Source organism: Sinocyclocheilus rhinocerous, unplaced genomic scaffold (assembly GCF_001515625.1).
Source record: "Sinocyclocheilus rhinocerous isolate Xijiao unplaced genomic scaffold, SAMN03320098_v1.1 scaffold1841, whole genome shotgun sequence".
NCBI classification, from domain to species: Eukaryota; Metazoa; Chordata; class Actinopteri; order Cypriniformes; family Cyprinidae; genus Sinocyclocheilus; species Sinocyclocheilus rhinocerous.
In genome coordinates this window covers 1,261,836-1,285,422 of record NW_015666172.1, presented here as the reverse complement: position 1 = coordinate 1,285,422, position 23,587 = coordinate 1,261,836, and the positions used below count along the sequence as shown (strand labels likewise).

Below are 23,587 nucleotides of genomic sequence, written 5' to 3'. Positions count from 1 at the left end.
TGCAGTCTACAAAAAGAGCAATGAATGTACAAATGCATTTAAGAGTGCTTATCCACAGAAAAGAAAAAGTTCAGCAAAATCGCTTGTTGGGAAAAATGAACGGTTTAAATGACATTGGTGGCTTCTGGTTTCACTTTCAAAAGTGATTCAAGCATAAATATTCTTTTTAAACATAAAACGTTTCAGATGTTTTACTCACTTTGTTAGAGACAAAAAGTACAATAGGCTAATCCAACAATGTCACATCCTTCAAAAACAAAACAAAAATGGTTTAACCCCGCAGCAAACTTCCTGAGTGAAGGAAAACAAAAAACAGGATGTCGAAAACTCATCCCTAACCCTTCTCTTTCAATTAAGTGCTCTGGCTCGTAGTGCATTCGGTATTAACATACAAACTTCCTGAGTGAAGGAAAACAAAAAACAGGATGTCGAAAACTCATCCCTAAACCCTTCTCTTTCAATTAAGTGCTCTGGCTCGTAGTGCATTCGGTATTAACATAAGCATTACCGTTAGCATTCTCTTTATGGCCGTGGTTCGAACCCGAAAAACAGTCATCCGAATGAAAGTGCGCTGAGATCTGGTTGTAGCAAAGCAGGACCAGCTGCCTCTCTTCTGGGTTGTAGTCCAGCGAGTGAGGGTGCACTTGTAGGATGTGTCTCTTAATGGTGCTGACCTTTAGCGTTGCGAGCGTAGCGCCACACACCATGCAGATCAATCCGTGCTTCTTGCAGTCGTAGTCCATCAGGAAGTCCATCTTCCAGCGGGCCTGGTAATTGCGCCGCTGGTCCTTCCCCGGGTAGTGCCTGTGCCGTGCAGGCGTCTGCGTTGACGGTGTGATATTTGTGCTATTATTGTCTTCTGTTTCACCTCCTTGCTCTGTGGTTTTCACAGGAGACACCTGAGTGTCACCAGCAGCGTTTGTAGTGACAGGGCCACTTTCTGAGTCTTCAGTGGCAAACAAAAGAAAAAAGGGAGAATCATTACTGATTTTAAACAAAGTATTCCCAGAAGGATTTTTCTTTAACACAAACAACTTCATGCAGAAATTGTTGAATTCTGACATCAAAACCATAAGCACATTTACATAACAATCTTGTTCTAGCTAATGAAAACAGGTTTTCTTAACCAGATAGCACTACTCTAAGCTAGTAGGCTTAGCTGCTAGTACGCCATGGATATCTTTACATCCTTAAAATAAGATAAATGTACCTGAGTGAGAAGCTAAATAATCTTTAGTTTTTAAACTGTTCACTTGCTAATAAGCGAACGCTAACCGAAAACACTAGGAAAGAGAAGTGTTTTACTATGTTTAGCTTTTGAAATATGAAATGCAATTTAAAAGACAATAATGAGCATATTTTCATGATTAAATACAACTTGAATAGCATTACCCAGATAGCACACGCACGTCTGCAAGATGTCTGTTAAAGATCGCTTCATCTGGAAAGCATCTGCTGTGTACAAACATCTGATAGACGTCTTTAAGACATAAACATCTTAAAGACATCTTCTAAACGTCTATTTGACATCTGATAGGAAACGTCCTATAGACATACTGCAGATGAGCAAACACTCGAAATAATATGACTTGCAGATAGGGTTGCCACCCGTCCCTTAAAATACGGAATCGTCCCGTATTTAAAGGTAAAATGATGCGTCCCGTAACAAATCAATACGGGACGCGATTTGTCCCGTATTTTACAAAGGCCAACACATATTTGAATAAACAAATAACTATTTTGCACTGTTTATAATACTAATAGCAATTATAATTAAATCAATTTCATAAGAAGTATTAGAGAAGCTCATTTGCGCGTGGTTTTGGCGTCTTTGTTTCCATAGCGACGGAATCTCAAAAACGCGCGCCGTTAAAGCCCTTTCACACGAGCGCAGCATGCGCTAAACATGCGCGCCGCGGTTTAAAACATCGTGGCTGTCACCGTCATGGAGAGAGATGCACTTGGCGATATGGCCTTGTCTGTGTATGTTCTTATTCTGCGTTTAGAATAAAAAGAGAAAGATGACGGCACTGCCTCCTGCTGGTTTGTTCTGTCTGTGCTCCTGTTCACGGAGACACTCAGGGTCGTGTGGTGTATGTATAGGACGCGAGTGTTCGCACTTTCCAATAACCAAATTAAGATGCTAGCATTCTGCTAGCAATTAGCCTAGCTCCATGTCTACAACTCGTGTTTTAATGAGAGGATTCATGAGCACGCAAATTTCAGCACTGCATTGCTCAACGCAGCAAACACGTATTATAGCCTAAATAGAAACTCTGCATATGCTTGCACCTGTTAATCGTTTATATTTTATATTAGTTCATGTTGCTTTTGTGCAATAGATGAATAACAATTTATTTGTTTTAGATATTTTATGTTTAGATATTTCTATTTTGCGGGAGTCCCGTGAATCATTTTATTCTCCCGCATCCCGCACACACACGAGTCTCTGCACTGGCCTATCAAAGTCTTGTCCGTGAGTATCGATACTTTCGATACTCGCGTCAGTATCGATATATCGATACCTCGGAGCAATACGCCCATCCCTAATCTAGAGCTCACATCTGCCATTTGAACACAAGACTCTCCAGATGTAGGGCTGAATGGGAAAGTTATCAATGTGTCTGTTCAGTAACTAATGATGAACGCGCAGTTTGCAGAGAAGCATTTCAGTTGCTCACGCAGGACTGTCTGAAAGGGACAGTTCACCCAAAAATGAAAATTTTGTCATCGTTTACACACCCACAAGTTGTTCCAAACCTGTAATAATTTATTTTTGAACATAAAAGAAGATACTTTAAATAATGTGGGTAACCAAACTGTTTCTGGTCCCCAATGACTCTGATAGTATCTTTTATTTTATTTTTTACCTTGGAAGTTACAACCAGCAGCTGTTTATTTGAGACACATTCTTCAAAGTATCTTCTTTATGTTCAACAGAAGAAAGAACTTTATGCAGGTTTAGAACAACCTGGGTAAATTATGACTCATTTCATTTTTGTGTGAACCATACCTTTAAAGTGGCAGTCACATCCGTGCTTCTAAAGGTATAGGCCTATTGTTTTATTAAAATGTGGATAGTCTGTTAATATAATAATCCATTCATTATCAGAGCTTGGTAGATATAATTATTATATTTGTAGACATGATTAGACAGATAAATTAATATAATTAATGTTAGACCCTATTTATTAATGTATCATTGGTATTAATCATAAATATATTTATGAATACGTTTACATACTTGAGCATGTTTTCTCATGGTTTATTGTTGAGCTATGAGTTCCTCACTGATTATTTGTGTCCTTGGGGTTTGTTTTTTTTGGGGGGGGGGGTCGTCCTGAATGGGTGTCCCTTATTTTGCCTTGCTGAAGGTGGCAACCCTACTTGCAGATGTAAATTCAGACCTCAAATAGACGTCTCCGTGATGTATGTGTGCTATCAGGGTACATACTTAAAACAAGAAGCATTTACCTGAGATGCTAAATATCTTTAGTTTTCAACAGCTTGCTAAGCGAAGGCTAACTGAAAACACTAGGAAAGAGAGACATTTAATTTGACCATTTTTAGCTTCTAAAATACAATGTTATATGTAATATGTAATTTAAAGGACATTAATCAACATATTTTCATGATTAAGTATATTTTGAATATCTTTAAACAAAATAAATTAGCAAACTGAGAAGCTAAATAATCTTTAGCTTGCTAAGCAAAGGCTAACTGAAAGCACTAGGAAAGAGAAATGTTTAATTTGACTATTTTTAGCCTCTGAAATATAATGTGAAATGTAATATATAATTTAAAGGACATAAATGAACATATTTTCATATCAAGTATATCCTACAATACCTTTACATCCTTAAAACAAGGTAAATTTATCTGATAAGCTAAATAATCTTTAATTTTCAGAGAATCAATTTTGCTTCTCAGGATTTATTGATCTTTTTTTAATGTTTTTTAGAAGACGAAATGTTTAATGTGATAAGCTAAATAATCTTTAATTTTCAGAGAATCAATTTTGCTTCTCAGGATTTATTGATCTTTTTTTTAATGTTTTTTAGAAGACGAAATGTTTAATGATGTTATGTTATTAATGAAATGTTTAAGAACTTTGGTTCCCTGATAGCACACGTACATCACAGAGACGTCTATTTGACATCTGCAAGTCATATTTTTTAAGAGTGTTTGCTCATCTGCAGTATGTCTATAGGGCGTTTCCTATCAGACATCAAATCGACGTTTAGAAAATGTCTTTAAGATGTTTATGATTTAAAATGTATGTAAAACTGACATCTTAAAGACGTCTATCAGATGTTTGTACACGAAGCGATCTTTAACAGACATCTTGCAGATGTACGTGTGCTATCTGGGTTCTAACTTCTGGTGTTTATTTTGTTTATATGATGATTTATTTTAATACAAAATTATTAATATGGCATTTACAATAATGATAGTTTGTTTCGCTCTATATCTGATGTTGTGTGTCTACAGTTGTCTGTACTTACCATCCTCTTTCGGTGTAGCCTTGTCGATATTCTCCTCCTTTATCCAAGCACTGACCACAGCATCTCTCTCACTTCTGCTGAGGCTGCTTGTCTCCGGATGGCACTTCTGGATGTGCTTGCGGAAGTTGCTGACCCTCGGCACAGGCATGTGTTCAGAACACACCATACAGTAGCAGAGCGGGTTTTCCGGAGGACCGTATGCCACTAAATAATCCAGGCGGAGACGCCAGGGGCTGCCGTATTTCAGTCTTCTCTTTCTGGGATAATAAGGTAAAGACTGGGCTCTCTGACCAGTGTCAGGTGGATTCTCATCTCCTCTTATGTAGCTCACCAAGTTTCCCTGAATGGGATCCACATTCAGAGGGATGAATGAGGCTGAACCATCTAAGTTTATTTCTTTGGTATGTTGTTCCGATTTGACTTGAGGTTGTAAAGAATGGGATTCTACATGACAAATGACAAATGCAAAGAGAAAAAAAAAAGTATTCAAGTTGAGAAGAAACCAGTGTGTAGTTTCACAGAAGCATGTAGAACATCAGACTAAACCTAAGACTATGTTGTTTTACCAGGGTTAAAAAAATTGGCAATCAAGCAATCACACCTTTAGACCAGAGACAATAGGACATTATATTTATAATAAAGTATAAATATATATATACTTTTTACTTACATTTTTATTCACTTTATACAGAAGCCCAAAGATTCTGAAGATTAAATATATAAATATATATTGTCTTTTTATCTGGTGATTTTAATTGAATTAGTTTGTTGTCTCGTCTTCTCATAAAAGAATTTAAAAAAGATAATTAATTATTTTATTCCACATGGTTTTTAATAGTTATTTTAAGTAATAATATCTCACAATATTCATATTATTGTTTTTTTACTATATTTTTTTATCAAATAAAAGCAGCTTTTGTGAGCATAAGAGAGTTCTTTCAAAACATAAAAATATATAAACTTTTAATCCTTTTGAGTCTGTGCTTATATATATATATATATATATGTGTGTGTGTGTGTGTATATATATATAATTTTTTTTTGTCACATTTATCTGGCTCTTTATTTATTTGATTTGTACAATTAAACACCTTGTGTGTGCAACAAATCCATTACATTTTAGGGCTATTTTTAACCTATTATTTCAATAACACACACTTTCCCCCGGTTTCACAGAGAAGGCTTAAGGCTAGCCCCAGACTAAAATGCATGTATGAGCTGTCTCAACTGAAAATATCTTGCTTTGACATATCTTAAAATATGTCAGTGTCATTGTTCTGTCTCAAGATGCACACCTGTAAAGTTTTCTTCTAAGACATTTTTATAAAAGCTGCTTAAATATCTTAATTTAACTAAGGCCTAGTCCTGGCTTAAGCTAAGCCCCGTCTGTGAAACTGGGCCTTAGTGTATTAAGTACACAGACTCTTCTAAATTCTCTAATTTTGTCTGTTTTGTTTTGTCTCTCACCTTCACCGTGCATCTTAGCCCAGATCTGCAGGATGGAGTGCTTTTCCTCAGCGCTGTACAGCAGAGAGTTTGGGTGCAGATCCAGCATGTGACTTTTAATGTGATCCAGGTGCAGTGAAGGCAACAGACCGCTGCATACCATGCATACTAGACGGCCCTCCTCCGCCTGGTATTCCATCAGGAACTCCTGGCGGAACCAGGCGTGCAGCGAGTCGTTCAGGTAGCGCTCCATCACCTGAGCTGTGGGGCCTGGGAGCTCCTGGACCGAGGAGGTCGGAGGGGATGGCGTGACCCTGCTAATGCCAGACTGGGCCTGAAGCACTGGAGAGATGGAACCACCAGGCTTGCCTAGAAGTATGTGAATAATAAAGGTCTTCATAATAATAATAATAATAATAATAATAATAATAATAAATGCATCTCATTAACAATGTGCCTCTCTCACACTCAAAGTGCTATAGTGAAGTAAACGTCTCAAAAAGAGATAAAATAATAGTAATAATAATAATAAAATAAACTGAAGTAAATAAAATGTTATGAAATGGAAAAAAATAATAATGCATCTTATTTATAATGTGCCTTTCTCACACTCAACGTGCTACAATACAAATTTGCATTGTGACATTATTTTCATGAGATTTAAACACATTTCCTGTTAAGGTCTCATTACTGTATTGCATCCAGATGTTTTTAATTCCCATTATTAATTCTCTTTATTACTGTAATGAAAATCATCTTGCCCAGACAAAATTATTTTTATTTAATTAAATAAGTAAAAATATTAGCATACAATAAAGGCAGAACATTTTTACCATGATGTATAAACATTGAAACACTTTTTATGCTTTCTTTACTTTTAAAATTATATTTAAAATTTATATTTAGCATATTTATTTTTATATCACCATGTCTTTTTGTCTTTTACTAAAGGGTGGGTGAATATGCTTGATTGAGAAAAAGAAAGAAAGAAAGAAAGAAAGAAAAAGAAGAGTCTCATGAAAATATTAGATAGAAAAATATCTATATTTTCCCCAAAATAGTTTGAATTTCTTTCAGCAAAATATCATTATTATGATTATATTATTGATATTTATTTTTGCGAGGTGAAAAGTAAGACATGTTTTGTCGGGTTTCATGTGATTCAGACTTCACACAGAAGCACCAAGAAATATAAACACAGACCTGCGGAGTGCCTGTTAACATCCAGAATCTCCTGTGACTCTGGAGGAATATCTGGAGTGGGACATGACGGCCCCTGGCTGTTTTCTCGATTCAAATGACTCTCCCATCCCGACCGGATCACATCTTTATCTGACTCGGTCCACAGCAGGGAGTACGGATGCTTCTGATTGATGTGCCTCTTGATGGTGCTTAACTTCAGGGTTGCCAGTGAACTGCCACACACCATGCAGATCATCCCTCGTCTCTGTGGGTCGAAGTCCATGAGGTACTCGCTGCGCCAGTATTCATGGTAATAGCGCCGGTGGTCTCGGCCAGGTGTGTGCTTTACTGGAGGGGGGTCCTTTGTAGATGGTCCTGGGATGGGAGACAGAAGGAAAGGCGAGTCTGCACTCTCAGAGACACACCAGTAATTGGTACCTGGGGAGCATACAGAGGTGACAGGAGCGTCCTGGCTGTCATGAGATGTGAGACCATTGGTCACGTCCTCTTGACCTGTGGAGGACACAAAAAGAGAATGTCACTGATGAAGTGTAAGGTCAAATTTGACTGTTACATTGTTTTAAATTACAGGGAAATATAAAATAATGGAGATTAATATGAAATGATAATGAATATTAAAGTGAAAATGTATTTCAACCAGCCATTTTTTTTTACATAAATGCTTTAAAAGTAATCTGTATAGAATATATTCAGAACATACCATATGTGCATGTTATATTGGACAAAAAATGATTTATTGTTATTACTTAAATATACCTAAAGTATTATTATTAGTCGTAGTACTAGTAGAAGTAGTAATACTAGTCTTTAATTTTAATACTATCACTGATAGGCTTAAAATCATTCTCAAAAGACAACAAAGTTAGTAACTTAATTCGAAAATATGCAGATCATTTTGTATTTCAGAAAAATATAAAAAATTACTTGTCATGATGAAATTAAATCAATATTAAAGTCAATTTTGTGCATAAACAATTAATCTGTCAGCATATATTTATATATTCATATATTATTAATAGTATTTTCAATTTAACATTAGTCTGTTGCTTATAGCCTATGTCATTCTAATTTTGTAACTAAAGTTAACTAAAAAGGAAAACATGCTAATTATTTTGTATTTTAAAATATGTCAAATATTTTGTATTTTGTGATATACAAACGATTTTATTTATATTCAATATAATACATGTATTAAACATTTTGTCATAAAATTATAAAATGTATATTATAATCTGTCAGCATATATTCAAATTATTATTACTACTACAACTACTACTGCAACAACTTCTACTGATAGTATTTTCATGTTAACATTAGCCTGTTGCTGATTAATATTTAATCTCAAATATTGGTAATTTGAAAATATATATATTTTTTTTATTTCAGAAAAATATTAACGCAATAATAATTTAGCACGATTTAAATGAATAACAAAGTGAAAATGTGGTGTTTCCGCAGGCCCATTTTTAGCACAAGAAGGGGGCGGCGGCGTGGTGCTGTACCGCCGTATTTACGCTAGGTGGTAATAGTGCATCGCGTATACATATGCAGCATGGTTATTTTGCCTTTGTTTATAGTGGAGCCCGAAAGATTAGGGGCCATGCAGCTGCGTGCTATTGTTCGTCACGGGTTTTAACGCTTCCAAAAGAGAGCCATCGATCTAATGGTCAAAGGTAAATGCCTAACACAACATTTACCTGCTGAGAGGTCCCCCAAGTGTCCCCGCTGCGGTGTCGCCTCCTCTTCCTCAGCTTTTATTATTAATGAGCGAGATTCTGTCTGCTCAGCTTTGTGCACCGACTCTTTGGACTCCGCTTCATCCATACCTGTGTTATGATATTTTAACGTAAAGGATTCGCACCTTTTGTACGTAGAAATGTCACAACCGGAGGATTTCGTAGATGCATTCGTCGGGTGGTTGACTAAATATCTGAAACACGCACTCACCCATTACAGTGTGTGCAGTGTCTGTCTCTGCACTGAAGCCTCACCGCTGTTTGCTTTTTGGTTTAAGTAAACTTAACTTTACGTGACGATACGAGTCGCATTTAGATCGAAGTTGGAGTGCAGATCTGTCAAATGGTCGGTGACTTTAAGCGGTCTCCTGTTTGTATTTAGATGTTCTGCTTGTCTTCAGGGTGGAGAGCCGAGCTAGGGGCCCCTGGGGCTCCTTTAGGGGCTCCTGGGTAAATTTAAAGAGACAGTAGCGGCTGTGATGTAGTGACGGGTGCACCATGGGGCCCATCTTAAATGTTTTATTTTATATTTTACATAAGATTGTAAACAAATTATGCATTTTGTACATAACATTTAATATTTTATTAATAAATTAATTATAAAATAGGATTAAATATATTATATTTTCTAGTTTTGCCTGATAGATTTATTATTTTATTATTTAACATTTCTGGGAAATAAAATTGTACATTCAGTCTAATGAAACTTACATATTTGTTTATGTATCATTGTCTATTTTTATTATAAATGGAATTTTTAAAAACGGAATAGGTATTCAAGTATTCAGTAAAGCAATGTAAAAGTTGGTCACACGTTTGCTAAAGCCAGTCATAATGTTATTCGTGTACCGGTCATTTTAAATACTGAATATATTAAATATAAAACTAAAAATTAGAAAACGAAAAAAGAAGTAATCCGCATATGATTCATATCGCCTGTTCTTTAAATGCAAAACGTAATTGTTTTCTTATTGAAGGATGGACTCTACTGCTAATTAAGACCTATATCAGTCCAGGCACATGCTGTAAGCTCCTACATCCTGGTACTTTTACGTTGTCAAGTCACCGATAGAAAGAAAGGCTGCAACGGGAAGCGACTGCAGTGTCCTGAGGTTGAGCTTTTAGAAAGTTAGGTGACACTACCAGGTAAAAAAACTAACGCATGCTTCGCGCACTCGGTGTTTGTCACGACGCCGAGTGCTTTTGCTATAAAGACACGACAGTCCACGCGCTTTTAGACACACAGACCGCAGATCAGGAAGACAACATTGTCTCTGTCATAGACTAGAGACAGCGACAGCTTGTTCAGTAAAATCCCTCCAGTGTTTGCTAGGATGCTTTTTAAATATAAATTTGATATAAATAAACACGCGCTGCCATCGCTTTGTCCAGAGCTGGGAAGTAACTGATTACATGTAATCTGAATTACGTATTACATTACATTATAAAATAATCAGACTACAGTTACTTTTTTAATGATTACATCCATGCATATTATTCACACAATAACAATAAATTAATCATAATTTTTTCATCTTTTAAATGTTTCTTTCTAAAAACAGCCTATCGTTTGTATACATTCAGTAAGTCTTCTAGTTTTGTGGACATTCACACAAAGACTAGTCATGCGGCTACTCAGAATTTCACCACTGGATTTATCATTTCAGGTTTAAGAAGTGCTTCAACATTGCATCAACTACTGATTACCAGTTATCACTCAGTTATTTAACCATGTATTACTATAGTTTTGGAAGGCTTTTGTCTTTCAAACATTAAAATGCACAAATTCACATTATTTCTTATATACAGGTAATGCAGGCATTCTAAAACATTTTTTGTCCGCCGAAACTCTTTCACCTAATATACTTACTTGAGTAATATTATGTGTAAGATTATTTTTCTGTTCTAAATAATAACCCAAGTCGATTTTTATTGCAATTGGTTTCTGTTGAAAATAAAGTCTGATTTTATTTTATTTTCATTTTATTGTTGCTGAAGTGTAGCCTCAAGCTGATAGTCGATTGGTTTGAGTTAATGAACATGAGTTGATAATGTCTCTCATCATTCATCAGATCAATTATTAATTATGCGTTTTTGTTTCCCCTAAAGGTCAACTACTCTTGGTTTTCAGAAAAATGAACAGTATGACTCAAGCACTGCATGCAAAATCCATCTAAATAGAAAGACCTTGAGAGACTGCTTCACATAAATTAAAGATGTGACCCCACAGATATCCTGTTTAAAGAAGGTTTTTCCCTGCCTAAGAAGACTTACTTCAGCGGTTGACGTTAATCAACAGTATAATGATGGTGTAACCAAACATCAGCCATGTCCAGCGAGACTTCCTCTAAACGTCGTTATCAACCAGCAGCAGAGTTTGATGATGCCACTCTCGCCCGCAAAAGGGAATATTGGAGGAGCAAGAAAAGAGAGCAGAGGGCGAGAAAGTCGTCTACCAAAAAGATAGGAAATGAAAATCTGGGGTTGTGCATGTCTGTTGTTAGTGAGGCCAGCAATGATCCCTCTCTACATTATCATGATGTTTCATTCAAACAGGAAGATGCTGATGCTCCTAAAAACTCCGTCAGCTCAGGTCTATCAGTATCTGAGAGTAATATTACTGTGGTGCCATGCCAAAAAGACAGCTGGTTTCAACAGACCAAGCTCAACCATGTCTTACCTCAGTTACCAGAAACAAGCACACATTCCCTGAAGGGTGTAATGGGCAATAAAAAAATAAAGTCCTCAGATACAGGGTCATCAAAAACAAATGCTACAACAGTTGAATCTGTCTGCCCTACAGTCCATTCTGTGCCTACAACATGCATCGAGCTGCATCCAAACAGTGCTCATGCTCAAAAAACAAAAACAGGAATGTTATCCCTAAATGGCAAGCAATTAGCAGCATCTCCGCAAAGCCATGTATCCATAGTTTTACCTGTGCACAGAAACCAAAATAAGCCTCAGAACTCTCTTAGACCCTTGACCTCTTCAGAATGCAAGGTTCATGAAATCCAGAGTTTCGTTCACAGTCCTATCACTAAGAGAAGAACATGTGCCTTTGCTTCAGAGCACAACAAGGGAGTGACTATGACTGAAGAAGAGATGGTTGCTAAGCGTAGAGAGCACTGGCGTATCAAAAAGCGAGAACAGAGGGCAAAGCGTGCTGCAAAACTGGCCCGGGACCAAGAAGGGTGTCTCGGACAAGGACAACCTTTATCTGTTGGTATCATGCATGCTTCGTCTCCTGCTAACAGTAAGGCCTTGAGAGGAATCAGCCTCAACTCAAATCTTGTATCCCTCAATCAGCAGTCATTGGGAGCCAAATTTGACGGTTCTCAGATAACACAACTACATGTTCACGGTACTAAACCAAACCATGCATCCTTATCCTGTGGTATTTTGCAATCATCCTCAAGTAAATCCAAATCCAAAGTACAGAAATTTGCACATGCTCAAATGAGACGTTGTCAAAACCAAATGAGGAAATCTGCCCTTGGTACCTCCAAAGTTGTGTCTCCCGAAGATCGTCATGCCAGACAGAAAGAGTACTGGCGAATTAAAAAGCGTGAGCAGAGAGCAAGGTTGTCTAGGGCGTTGAAAACACGATTGAAGGAACGAGATGCACTAAAGCATCGGGGGAGACACTACCACAACAGCTTCAATCAGGCGTGTGGAGTTCAAGTTAGCAAAGCAAGTGCATTTGCAATTTACTCAGATACCATTGGTGGTTTTATCAAAGAAGATGGCACGGTGACAGTCTCTATTTCGAAGACATCTCCTGAAGCTTCCCTACCTGCAAGTCAAGACATTTCCAATGTGAAATGCATTGGAAAGGTAAAACTCAAGGTTCAAGTAAATTCACCCCTATATTCAGATGATCAACCAGCCACAAAGCTAGGTTCTGCTCCATGCAACATTTCCAGTAACTGTATTAATGCTCACCAAAACTCTCTAAAGTCTAGGTTAACCAGAGGTGAAGTTATGGGCAGTATGACAGTCACCATCCAGTCTGAAACCCCAACAGAGGAAGACAGAGTCGCCCATTTGAGAGAGTACTGGAGGATAAAGAAACGAGAGCAAAGGGCCAGCCGAGCTGCCCGACTTGGGAATGTTCTACTTAGGTCAAAGATTTCAGTGTTAAAGCAGAGAGAGCAAAACAAGAAGTCAAACCAAAGGCACAGTATTACTTCATCCATTGCCACAAAAGTTTGTGACTCCTCAACCAGTGCCCCAACCCCTATAAAAGAAGAACACGTCTATCCCACTATACAAGCTGTATTTTCCATCCCAGAAATTGCTCCCTGCATCAGTGTTAAAGACAGCAAACCTTCACCCTGTCCATCCTTAGAGTCACACATTGAACCTCCAGTAGCTGTGGACCATTATGCCACCACTCTTCAGGCCTCCATGAAAAAGCTCCTGGAGGAATCGGTTTACACACCAGAAGAAAATAATGCCAACGAAATGCATGTTAAGTGTGAAAATGAGTCTCTTCCGTTGACTAAAGATGACCTTCTTACATCTGAAGATGCAAAGCCAAGTCTTAACTTACAACAAAATGTCTCATTAGAGTGTGACTTCTCAGAGGACACAAGCCTTAAAGATATCAAATTGAGTCCTCAGGCATTCACTTTTGAAGACACCAGTCATTATAAGTCTCATAACGTCTGTCAAGTGGCTACAGATAGAAGTCGTGCCATTTCTCCAGTGGCTCTGCAACCTCAGTGCAGAAAAACTCAGAAGTTCAGTGATGATGGAGCAGATCCCAAGCAGTCCTGCCCTTCACAGGCCTTGCAAGAGCAGCAGCTTAGTGAAAGTGATGAGCTTCAACGAAAGAGAGAGTATTGGCGGTTAAAGAAGAGACAACAGCGGGCTAGAAAAGCCAACAAAGATGCAACCAAACATGCAGTTCTTTACAATCTGGCACAGGTGAGTTGCATTGATATTTGAATGTAATGGGAAGGAAAGTGTCTTGTTAAAGTGAATTTTTTATTTATTTATTTGTTTTTATCTTTTTTTCTTCCCAGTTTTTTAATGGTTACCAAACTAGTTCTTTTAACAAATATATATTTGGGGGCAAAAATAAATGCAATATCATTGGTTGACAATTAATGAGATAATTTGAGTAATCAATTTAAAACGATTCTTCCAGTAATGCTTAAATACATGACATTCATGACCTCCCATAGTCCTATTGGGTTTATCTACAGTATATTAAACAACAATAATATATTAATATATATATATATAGAGAGAGAGAGAGAGATGATGTGAAATATAGCTGCAAGCAGCGATTACCGGGGTTCAAGTGCTTTAAGGCCTTTAAGGTGCTATGCTTTTAGGGTCTAGGCCAGGGGTGCCCAAACTCGGTCCTGGAGGGCCGGTGTCCTGCAGAGTTTAGCTCCAACTTGCCTCAACACACCTGCCTTTAGTTTTCTAGTATGCCTAGTAAGAGCTTGATTAGCTGGTTCATGTGTGTTTAATTGGGGTTGGAGCTAAACTCTTCAGGACACCGGCCCTCCAGGACCGAGTTTGGACACTACTGGTCTAGGCCAACCCGAAATGCATGGCTGACACTAAAACGCATCCATGATGTAGAATACACTCACAGAGACACACACACACAGAAATGAAATGTTTAAACTATTATATTAGTACTGAATAATCTACACGCACGTGACTGACCGCTCGCTCGCACCAACAGGAGGGGGAGGGGGCGTGTTACTCTCTAACACTGCACCCAACCGGAGGGATTCCTACACTTTCAGTCTCTGAGGAGACATGAAAAACAGTGAATACCGCAGGAACGGTATAACGGAAAATATTAGCTGTTTTGAAACCGTGAAATTTTCAAATCGCGGTATACCTTGAAACCGGTAATCAGCCCATGCCTAATGTGTACTGCGTTAAGCTAACTGAGACTTGTTATAGCACTTGTATATCATTGCTCTTTTGTTGATTTTGATTGCTTCCATTGTCCTAATTTGTAAGTCGCTTTGGATAAAAGCGTCTGCTAAATGACTAAATGTAAATGTAAATGAATAAGCATGCTTACACACACACACACATACATGCACAAACATTTTGTTGCAGATATAGATATTTGAAGTAAATGATAGGTAACAAAATACTTACTGCAAATCTTCTCTTTTTAATAATTTATATATAATTTTCAGGTTTAACTGTAACCATAATGTGGCAAAATTGTCAAAAAACTGATATATGTATAAATTAAGTGGTAAACTTTGACTAAATGTGATTTGAAATGTTATAACATTGATTTTATATTGTTTAAGTGTGAATCCAAAAGCAAAACCTATGTTTTAGTAAGGCGAATGAGCACATTAGTGGTCATCTGCTGCCATCTAGTGGTTATAATTGAAATTTCAGGGAGTTTATCATAGACATATAACTATTGTAGTGCCATTTTTGCCTGATATCCATAAAATTGAGCACGCTTGTTTAGAATCAAACGGTGCATGAGTTCACACAGTTTTGAGAAGTTTTATTTTATGATTTATAGGCTTTTGGGTACACTAGTTTAAGACAATTTTATTAAATTACCCTGTTATAGCTGTTCATATTCAAAAGTTTAAATTTTTTTTGATAATTATACACCTATAATATCCAGAGAATTGTACTGCACTGGTTTTATTGAGGTTGAGTTAAAAACCTAGGACTAGTTTACAAAAGTATGTTTTTTAAATAACTTGAAATATTTAAAGAACAGTTTGATTGACAGGAGTGATCCTAGAGGCAAAGTTGCTCAGAATGAGGAGCTTTAACGTGCGGTATGAAAGATGTGAGCGTGCACGGTAAATTGCGCGAAACCCAACCCTTTACGCGCGTGAAAAACACGAAGGCGCCCCCTGGTGGCTGATTTCTTTTGAATTTCTCACAGGCCTCTAGGGCCGTGAGTCAACCAAGCCCAGCGAGTTTCGTTCCGATCGGCCGCAGTTAAGCCTGTCCGATAGTTGCTCAAACTTCATTGGCCGCTGGCGGACGCGTCTTTCAAGATAGGCCAGTGTCCTCTGAGGCTGTCTTGGCACCTTGGCCAAAGACACCGCATGGCAATTTTCAGGTTAATCGGACTTTGGGTGTCGTAGTTATAGTCATTGTTATAGCGCCACCAAGTGGCCAGTCGCCACGTGGTTTTTCGTGCAACCCCAGAATGAGCTCTTACGTATACGTGCCGGGTTTGGTGAAAATATGTCATTCCGTTGACGAGCTATAGGCATTTCAGTAAAACTGACTCCGTGCACTTCGAATGTTTTGGCACCCAAAGGCCGGTACGAAAGAGACTCCAGAGAATCTCACTGCACTGGTTCGCCTGCGATCGGGCCAAAAACCTAGGACTATTTTGCAAATGTGGGTTTTTCAAAAAATGCAAAATACTGAAAATTTTGCCAGAGCCATGAGGGAATCCAAGGCATGTATTTTGTCTGCCTTGAGCCAAGGATTCAAATGATATAAGGCAATTGAGCCTGCGCCTAACGATTCGGGAGTTATGATCGATTTCATACTTTTGGCCGCTGTAGCACCCCCTTGAGGCCGATTGGGGCAAACCTTGGTGACGTGGTAGGTGGTGGAAGTACTACCAGCCCTGAAAGTTTCAAGTCTCTACGACTTACGGTTTGGTCTGCTCGATCAGATTTACGTGGGGAATGCTGCATCATGGGAAATCTAACAATTACAATAGGGTTTCAGCGCTATGCGCTTGAACCCCTAATTATTAACTCGCTAATTAAGTCACCATATGAACTTACTGATTTACAGTTAGTTGAAAGCTATATAAGTTTGATTCACTAACAAGAATTGATTCATTAGAATCATTACCTGAATCAAACTACACTGCTTGCACTTCACAGACTCCCCTGAAGAAAACACAAAGCACAACTCTCATGCAAGCCATGTCCCAGGACACTTCCACATGCAGACCAATCCCCATTCAGAAAAAAACAAGCAAGTGCACCAAGCCTTCAGGTCCACAGCCACAGCCTACAGATAAATCAAGAACTAATAGAAGCCAAATAGTGGCAACGGCAAATCCACAACAAGATCCAGAGGAGGTTATACGTAGGAGACGCATGCAATGGAGGATCAAGAAACAGGAGCAGAGAGCTAGAAAGGCAGCATGTGAGAGAACGCTACGCCAGATGATGGTCCCTCCACAAGGCCAAGATGCACAGGTAATGATTTTTTTAGACCTTATAGATTTATTGGTTTTATTTATGTGCAGTACCATTCAGAGGTTTGGGGTCAGTAAGATTTTTTTTTTTTTAAGAAATTAATAGTTTTATTCAGCAAGGACGCATTAAATCAATTAAAAGTGACAGCAAATACATTTATAATGTTACAAAAGATTTCTATTTCACATAAATGCTGTTCTTTTGAACTTTTCAAAGAATCCTGAGAAAATGTATCACGGTTTCCACATAAATATTTAAGCGGCATAGCTGTTTTCAACATTGATAATAAGAAATGTTTCTTGAGTAGCAAATTAGCATATTAGAATGGTTTCTGAAGGATCGTGTGACTAAAGACTGGAGTAATGATGCTGAAAATTCAGCTTTGCCATCACAGGAATAAATTACATTTTAAAATATATTCAAATAGAAAACTTATTTTATGTTGTAATAATATTTAATAATATTACTGTTTTTATTGTTTTTTTTTCAAATAAATGATGCCTTGGTGAGCATGAGACTTATTTCAAAAACAAAACAAAAATTTTTACTGACCCCAAATTTTTGAAAAGTAATGTAATTGCAGACAGAGAAAAGACCCCAAATAAAAGCATTATTTCAAAATACTGTCAGCAGTAACATCCCTTTCATTTATAGATTGTTCTAAAACAGACCAAAGTGCAGCGCTGCTGTGAGTTTGAGTGGGACTGTGATACCCACGCAGAGCTACCCACTGATCATGCAGTTGTTTACTCGTGTGACAGATCTGTTGAACCAATTTGTGGCTCATTCATCTAAACGGATCATCATATAGTCATCGCCATGTTGTTTCAAACCTGTATGACTTTCTTTCTTCTACAGAACACAAAAAAAGAGATTTTGCAGGATGTTTCAACTGTTTTTGCAAAGTCAATAGGGTCCAAAACAACACTGACCATTGACTTTCATTATATGAAGAAAAAAAAATCAGACTAGCTTATGTGTTCCACAGAAGAAAGTAAGTCATATATGTTTGGAATTACATGAGGGCGAGTTTATACTGAAAACCAGACATCACAGTATACCAAAACCCTGTAATAATAACACTATATGCTTTATGTCCCCTGGGGGCCCCAGCTATATCTCAGCACCAGAAATGCACAGACAAATGGGGGTAGGTTCTTTTGAATTGGAGTAGTGTTCACAAATAACACTATATGCTTTATGTCCCCTGGGGGCCCCAGCTATATCTCAGCACCAGAAATGCACAGACAAATGGGGGTAGGTTCTTTTGAATTGGAGCAGTGTTCACAGGGCCCCATGTGGGGCCCCAGCCATACCTCAGCACTAGAATATCACAGAAACATTTTGGAGGCCTCTTTTGACTTGTGGCAGTGTACAGAGGCCCTGTGTGGGGCCCCCGTGCCTCCAGGCATATCTGTGCACCAGCACTACTGTAGAAACATGGAAAACATAGGGAAAAATTTAGGACGTGATGGTGGTGCGTTTTAGAATTGATTAGGAGTCAAATAATCAAAGATGTTTTTCTTCAAATAAGCATGTAAAAGATATGAACATTTATTTTGGCATTAAAGATCAGCAGCCATCTCAAGTAAATTAATATTTTCAATATTTTCCTGAAGACTGGGAACTCGCTGTTTCTTTCCTCAGTTTCTCAAATGATTGTATCCCCTCGTAGGGTTAAACTAAGTGATTATTGTAGGTAAAAAATGCCATGGCAGAAGTGTCTAAATTTGCTCTGTCCATTTAAGTAGCACTTTTATCATGTTTGAGAATTGTCATCATCTACCCAGCCTCAAGTTGCTCAGAACTTGTCTTTGACTTTGTCTGTGAAAACTAGACCACTAGACCACTTAATCTTGCATTTACATGTACTTGCTTGCATACTACATAAACTTCTAATCTTTTTTTTTTCTCCTTTGGTCAGATGAGCTACAGCTCTGCTGCCCCCTAGGTGCTGACGCTCCAGAATTTCTTGTTGCCATTTGCTGACTACAGTTAATGTACATTATCCTTACTTTTTCTTTAATCTTCCTAGAGTCAGAACTTTACCAGTCTGTGCTCAGCAGTAGTTCAGAGGTAAGTAGTAGTAGAAAAAAATATTGTGACTTCTGTATTTAATAATTTGTGACACTTTATAATTATTATTATTACTGTTATTTTTTAAATGTACACTACCATTTAAAAGTTTGAGGTCAGTAAAATGTTTTTAAATATTTTTGTCTTTTATGCTCAGAAAGGCTGCATTTATTTGATCAAAATACTATAAAAACAGTAATATTGTGAAATATTATTACAATTTAAAATAACTATTCTAGTTTAATATATTTTCAAATGTAATGGCAAAGCTGAATTTTCAGTAGCCATTACTCCAGTCTTCAATCACATGATCCTTCAGAAATCATTTTAATATGCTGAAGAAACATTTCTTATCAATGTTGAAAATGGTTGCACTTTTTAATATTTCTGCGTAAACTGATCCTTTTTTTTGTCTCTTCTTGTCATGTCTTTACTGTCACTTTTTTATTTATTTAAATGCATTAAATGCATCGCTAAACAAAAGTATTAATTTCTTTAAAAAAAAATTTAAAAAAACTTTTAAATGATAGTGTTAGTCTTATTTGAGAACCAAATTAATGTTGGATTCATTTCCAAACAGCATAACATCACAAGACCAACTTGGTTACTTAGCCGAACCACGTCAACCTGCACTCAAAGGTTATTTTTTAATGAATTTTCTAATACACAGTAGGCCCAAACAGTTTAACTGACTATTTGTTTACTGATATTACTAACATCTTCTGTTTGAAGAAGAGTCAAGCTTTGCACCAAATCATGCAATGGAGGGACCTTTATCACAGGCTGAGTGGAGAAATGTGTACCTCATGGACTTTGATCCTGACAACCCGTTGTTGGTGTGTATGGTTTGTGGAGAGCAGCAGTACTCCGCGAGTGTGGAAGGGGTGAAAGCTCACATTGAGGAGGTGCATCCTGATACACTATCATTAGAAGATCTTGAACGTCAAGGCATTCTTGATTCCTGGGATAAACAGGTGGCCGTCCGAGAACACTTCATCACCCACCAGCTTCAACAGCGATGCAGAGCCTCTACAGGTAACGGGGAAATGTACATTTAGTCTGGCTTAGAAAATAATTCATTTTATTAATAATTTTTCAGAACCAAATTTAAACTACCCAGTCAAAGTGGAGGCCGAAGACTTCCAGACAAGAGGAAACGCTGAAGCTGATCTTACACCATTTCACTCATTCATTTATTCATTTATATAACAAGCTGAGCCAAAGAATGGCTGATTTATTTATTCTGAGTCTTGCTTTTGTTAAATATAGGAGTACTAGACTAAATGTATCATTTATTTTCCACTTAAACCTAACTTTAACTCTCTTTTTTTTTTTCATGCGTTAATGATCTAAGATTCAGTTTTCTTACATTTTGATCTTGTGTTTCCAGTATTGGATTTTGTACGGATTATGCACTTTTCAAAAAATGCTGTAATAAATTTTTTTGTAATTGTTGCACTGCATAATGCATATATTATTTTGATTATTTATATATTATTTTTATTTTGTACTCTGACTTGCCATAATGTTCTCTTTTTTTTACTTGAGAATTTGCCTCGAATAGATGATTACATTCTTCTTCCGTTTATATAATACTATACGATCAAATGTAATTCTTATCTACCATAATTTGAACTCAGTTCCTTGTAGTTAATTACTAGCTAACCTGCTAAATTATCTGAGAGTGTGGTGTTAATGTTTGGTTATACACAAAGACCACGTTTGAAAAAATCACAAGGATGAGAATCGTCATATTATATGGTTTAGCGAACATACCCCCGGTTTCACAGACAAGGCTTAAGCCTAGTCCCAGACTAAAGTGTAAGTCTGAGCTGTTTTAACTGAAAGAAACTTGCACTGACTGATCTTAAAATATATCAGTGCCTTTGTTTTGTCTCAAGATGCACACCAGTAATGTTTTTTCTAAGGCATGTTAATAAAAATTACTTAAATTTCCTAATTGAACAATGGCCTAATCCTGGCTTAGTCTAAGCCCTGTCTGTGAATCCGGGCCCTCTTTACAATCTAAGCCAAGGATAAATAAAACATTTAATTCTGATTCCCTCTTAAGTCCACAACTGTTTTAGGTAATAAAACCATTTGCACCCTGTTTGCTTGTCTGCAATTTAAAATGTTAATTAGCTTAGCATGCCTTTTAGTATTATATGCACCTTTTTATGACTAAGATGTTGCATTGATTGCATAGAGGTTTGGTGAAAATATAGGTCTACTTTTGCTTAGAATAGTGAAACTAAAATTGTTCTGAACACTAAAGAACTACTTAACTAAAACTATCTAAAATCTTGTCTACTTTTTTTATTATAGTAAAAAAAATCCCCACACAAAATCAAAATATTGGAGAAATGTATGTTTTATTGTACTGCCAAATCAGTCTATGGCATGTTTACATATCATAGAACAACTCTACATAATGTAGACAGATCTCAATTCAAAAACTGTGTGTAATTGACAAGACATCAAATTGGTATCTGGTTACTAAATTAAATATAAGGTTCATCATACTAGATTAATGTATAACTACCACAGTCCATCTTCATAAAATGCACATCCATCGGCATGGCTTTTACAACAGCAAACTCTCACTGTTTTACTCTTTGTGAGTGTAGCGGTTCCTCCTCGATAATTTGATCTGTTTCAACCTCCTGCTCAGGGGTTTGCTGAGCGTCTGATGTGGTTTGCAGTTCTCTAGGTCCAGATTCCAGTCGGAACACTGTGGGAATCTGGCCCAATATGGGACAGGTCTCCTGTAGACCCGAAATCCACTGAGACAGAGTGACCTGGTCTCCCTGACCGGCCATACACATGGCGTAAACCAGCCCCTCTTCCACTGCAGGATCAAATGAACAGACATCATTGTATATATTTGGTGATATGCAAACCATTTTATTCAAACCAAGTTGACAAAGCAATATGAGTCTCACCATCATCCACATCGAAGCTGAAATCATCCCCCATGTCTCTTTCCAGGTCGAGTTCCAGTCGCTGAGGGTAGAAGAGACTCTGCTCCGGACCGATCATCTCAGGGTCAAATTCTTCCTCAACCTACAGGAAAATAAGATACGAATACATAATCTTGAATGCAAATTATTAAAGAATGAAGTCTTAATTTTATTATTATGTATTGCTGTATTCTTTGAAGTATTACACTACTAAGTTTGGAATATTTAAGATTTTTTAAATGTTTTTGAAAGATGTCTCTTATGCTCACCAAGGCTGTATTTATTTGATCGAGAATACAGTTAAACAGCAACATTGTGAATAACTTATCTACTGTAATATAATTTAAATTTGAAAATACAATTCTTCTGAAACATTATAAATGTCTTTACTTTTATGATGCATCCTTGATGAATAAAAGTAACAAAAGTATTGATTTTTCTTTTATGCCAAAAATCATTAGGATATTAAGTAAAGATCATGTTCCATGAAGATATTTTGTAAATTTCCTTCCATAAATATATAACTTTTTTTTTATTAGTAATATGCATTGCTAAGGACTTCATTTGGACAACTTTAAAGGCGATTTTCTCAATATTTTGATTTGATTTACACCCTCAGATTCTGGATATTCAAATAGTTGTATCTCGGCCAAATATTGTCCTATCCTAACAAACCATACATCAATGGAAAGCTATTTATTCAGCTTTCAGATGACGTATAAATCTCAATTTCGAAAAATGTACCCTTAAGACTGGTTTTGTGGTCTAGGGTCACATATGTTGATGGGTAGTGTATGTATTAAGCAAATTCATTAAATGCCATAATTGGCCTAATTACTGTACCTTTTCCTCAGACGGTATAGGGTCTGCCCTGAGTAGGTAATAATGAACACAAGTCTTTCTGAGCCATAGTGGGAAAGGGCCTTCGACAAACACAGGCCTGCATGGATTGTGTTTAGCCAGAAGGGAGCGCTGGTTTGGACTTTGAATACCTGATAACATAAAAGATACAATGTTTTGTTTTGTGTGCTTATTCATTTCACCAAACAGTATCGGAAATCTCTTGTTATGTCAAGAAGCATTTAAAAATTCACAAAAACGTGATGTCCAATCACTTTGAATGATGATATAGAAATCTTATGAAAGCATTACAATTAGTCCTTAGTACAGTGATCAAACTATGGTTAAATATATATTTCAGGTTAAATACTGTATAAGTTGGATAGTATTTGTAGAGAACGACAAAGCATTTTGTGCTTACAAACTGAGTTGTCAGTTCTTATTTTCTGTTGTACCGATAAGATACAGATGACATACAGTTAACCCATAATATTCCTGAAATTTCAAGTTCAATTATCAGTAATGGCTACATACCTACAATATGGGGGCGCATAACTTCTTCACCAGTCTCTGTGATGTCTGTTGATGGATACTGCAATCCGTGAAATAAAGCACATTTATCATCAGAC

At 37.0% G+C, this 23,587-nt stretch overlaps 3 protein-coding genes across 5 annotated transcripts; 1 reads left to right on the top strand and 2 right to left on the bottom strand.

Moving 5' to 3' along the window:
* Positions 1-453: 453 nt before the first annotated feature.
* On the bottom strand, positions 454-9,358 carry LOC107731900 (uncharacterized protein C11orf95 homolog). Its single transcript, XM_016543098.1, has 6 exons — positions 9,102-9,358; positions 8,852-8,980; positions 7,155-7,646; positions 5,973-6,320; positions 4,506-4,949; positions 454-946 (listed from the first exon to the last, which is right to left on the bottom strand). Exons 1-6 carry the CDS (start codon positions 9,103-9,105, stop codon positions 462-464), a joined length of 1,902 nt encoding a protein of 633 aa, XP_016398584.1. The 5' UTR covers positions 9,106-9,358; the 3' UTR covers positions 454-461.
* Positions 8,745-20,493, top strand: LOC107731899 (uncharacterized). Of its 3 annotated transcripts, XM_016543097.1 has the most exons (8): positions 9,929-10,036; positions 11,000-12,727; positions 12,851-13,822; positions 16,762-17,082; positions 19,118-19,158; positions 19,739-19,797; positions 19,891-20,193; positions 20,258-20,493. In XM_016543097.1, the coding sequence occupies exons 2-8, from the start codon at positions 11,219-11,221 to the stop codon at positions 20,365-20,367; spliced, it is 3,315 nt and encodes a 1,104-aa protein (XP_016398583.1). In that variant the 5' UTR covers positions 9,929-10,036; positions 11,000-11,218; the 3' UTR covers positions 20,368-20,493. The 3 variants fall into 3 exon arrangements, with proteins under 3 accessions (XP_016398582.1, XP_016398583.1, XP_016398581.1); XM_016543096.1 differs by lacking the exon at positions 9,929-10,036 and adding an exon at positions 8,745-8,827 and having other exon boundaries at positions 11,000-13,822; XM_016543095.1 differs by having other exon boundaries at positions 11,000-13,822.
* Positions 20,494-21,519: 1,026 nt separating this feature from the next.
* Positions 21,520-23,565, bottom strand: LOC107731882 (evolutionarily conserved signaling intermediate in Toll pathway, mitochondrial-like; the record flags this gene model as incomplete). The annotated part of the gene is made up of 4 exons (XM_016543070.1): positions 21,520-22,006; positions 22,101-22,221; positions 22,962-23,110; positions 23,493-23,565. Coding segments are annotated over 4 exons (591 nt in total), but the record flags the coding sequence as incomplete, so codon positions are not given.
* Positions 23,566-23,587: the final 22 nt, after the last annotated feature.

Coding starts and splice junctions, on each gene's coding strand:
- LOC107731900 (XM_016543098.1), bottom strand. Junction 6,321..7,154: donor TGTTAACAGGCACTCCGCAG/GTCTGTGTTTAT, acceptor ACATACTTCTAG/GCAAGCCTGGTGGTTCCATC. Junction 947..4,505: donor GGCTACACCGAAAGAGGATG/GTAAGTACAGAC, acceptor TTGCCACTGAAG/ACTCAGAAAGTGGCCCTGTC.
- LOC107731899 (XM_016543096.1), top strand. CDS start 11,219: ATGTCCAGCGAGACTTCCTCTAAACGTCGTTATCAACCAGCAGCAGAG. Junction 13,823..16,761: donor TTCTTTACAATCTGGCACAG/GTGAGTTGCATT, acceptor TGCACTTCACAG/ACTCCCCTGAAGAAAACACA. Junction 19,798..19,890: donor ACGTCAACCTGCACTCAAAG/GTTATTTTTTAA, acceptor TTCTGTTTGAAG/AAGAGTCAAGCTTTGCACCA.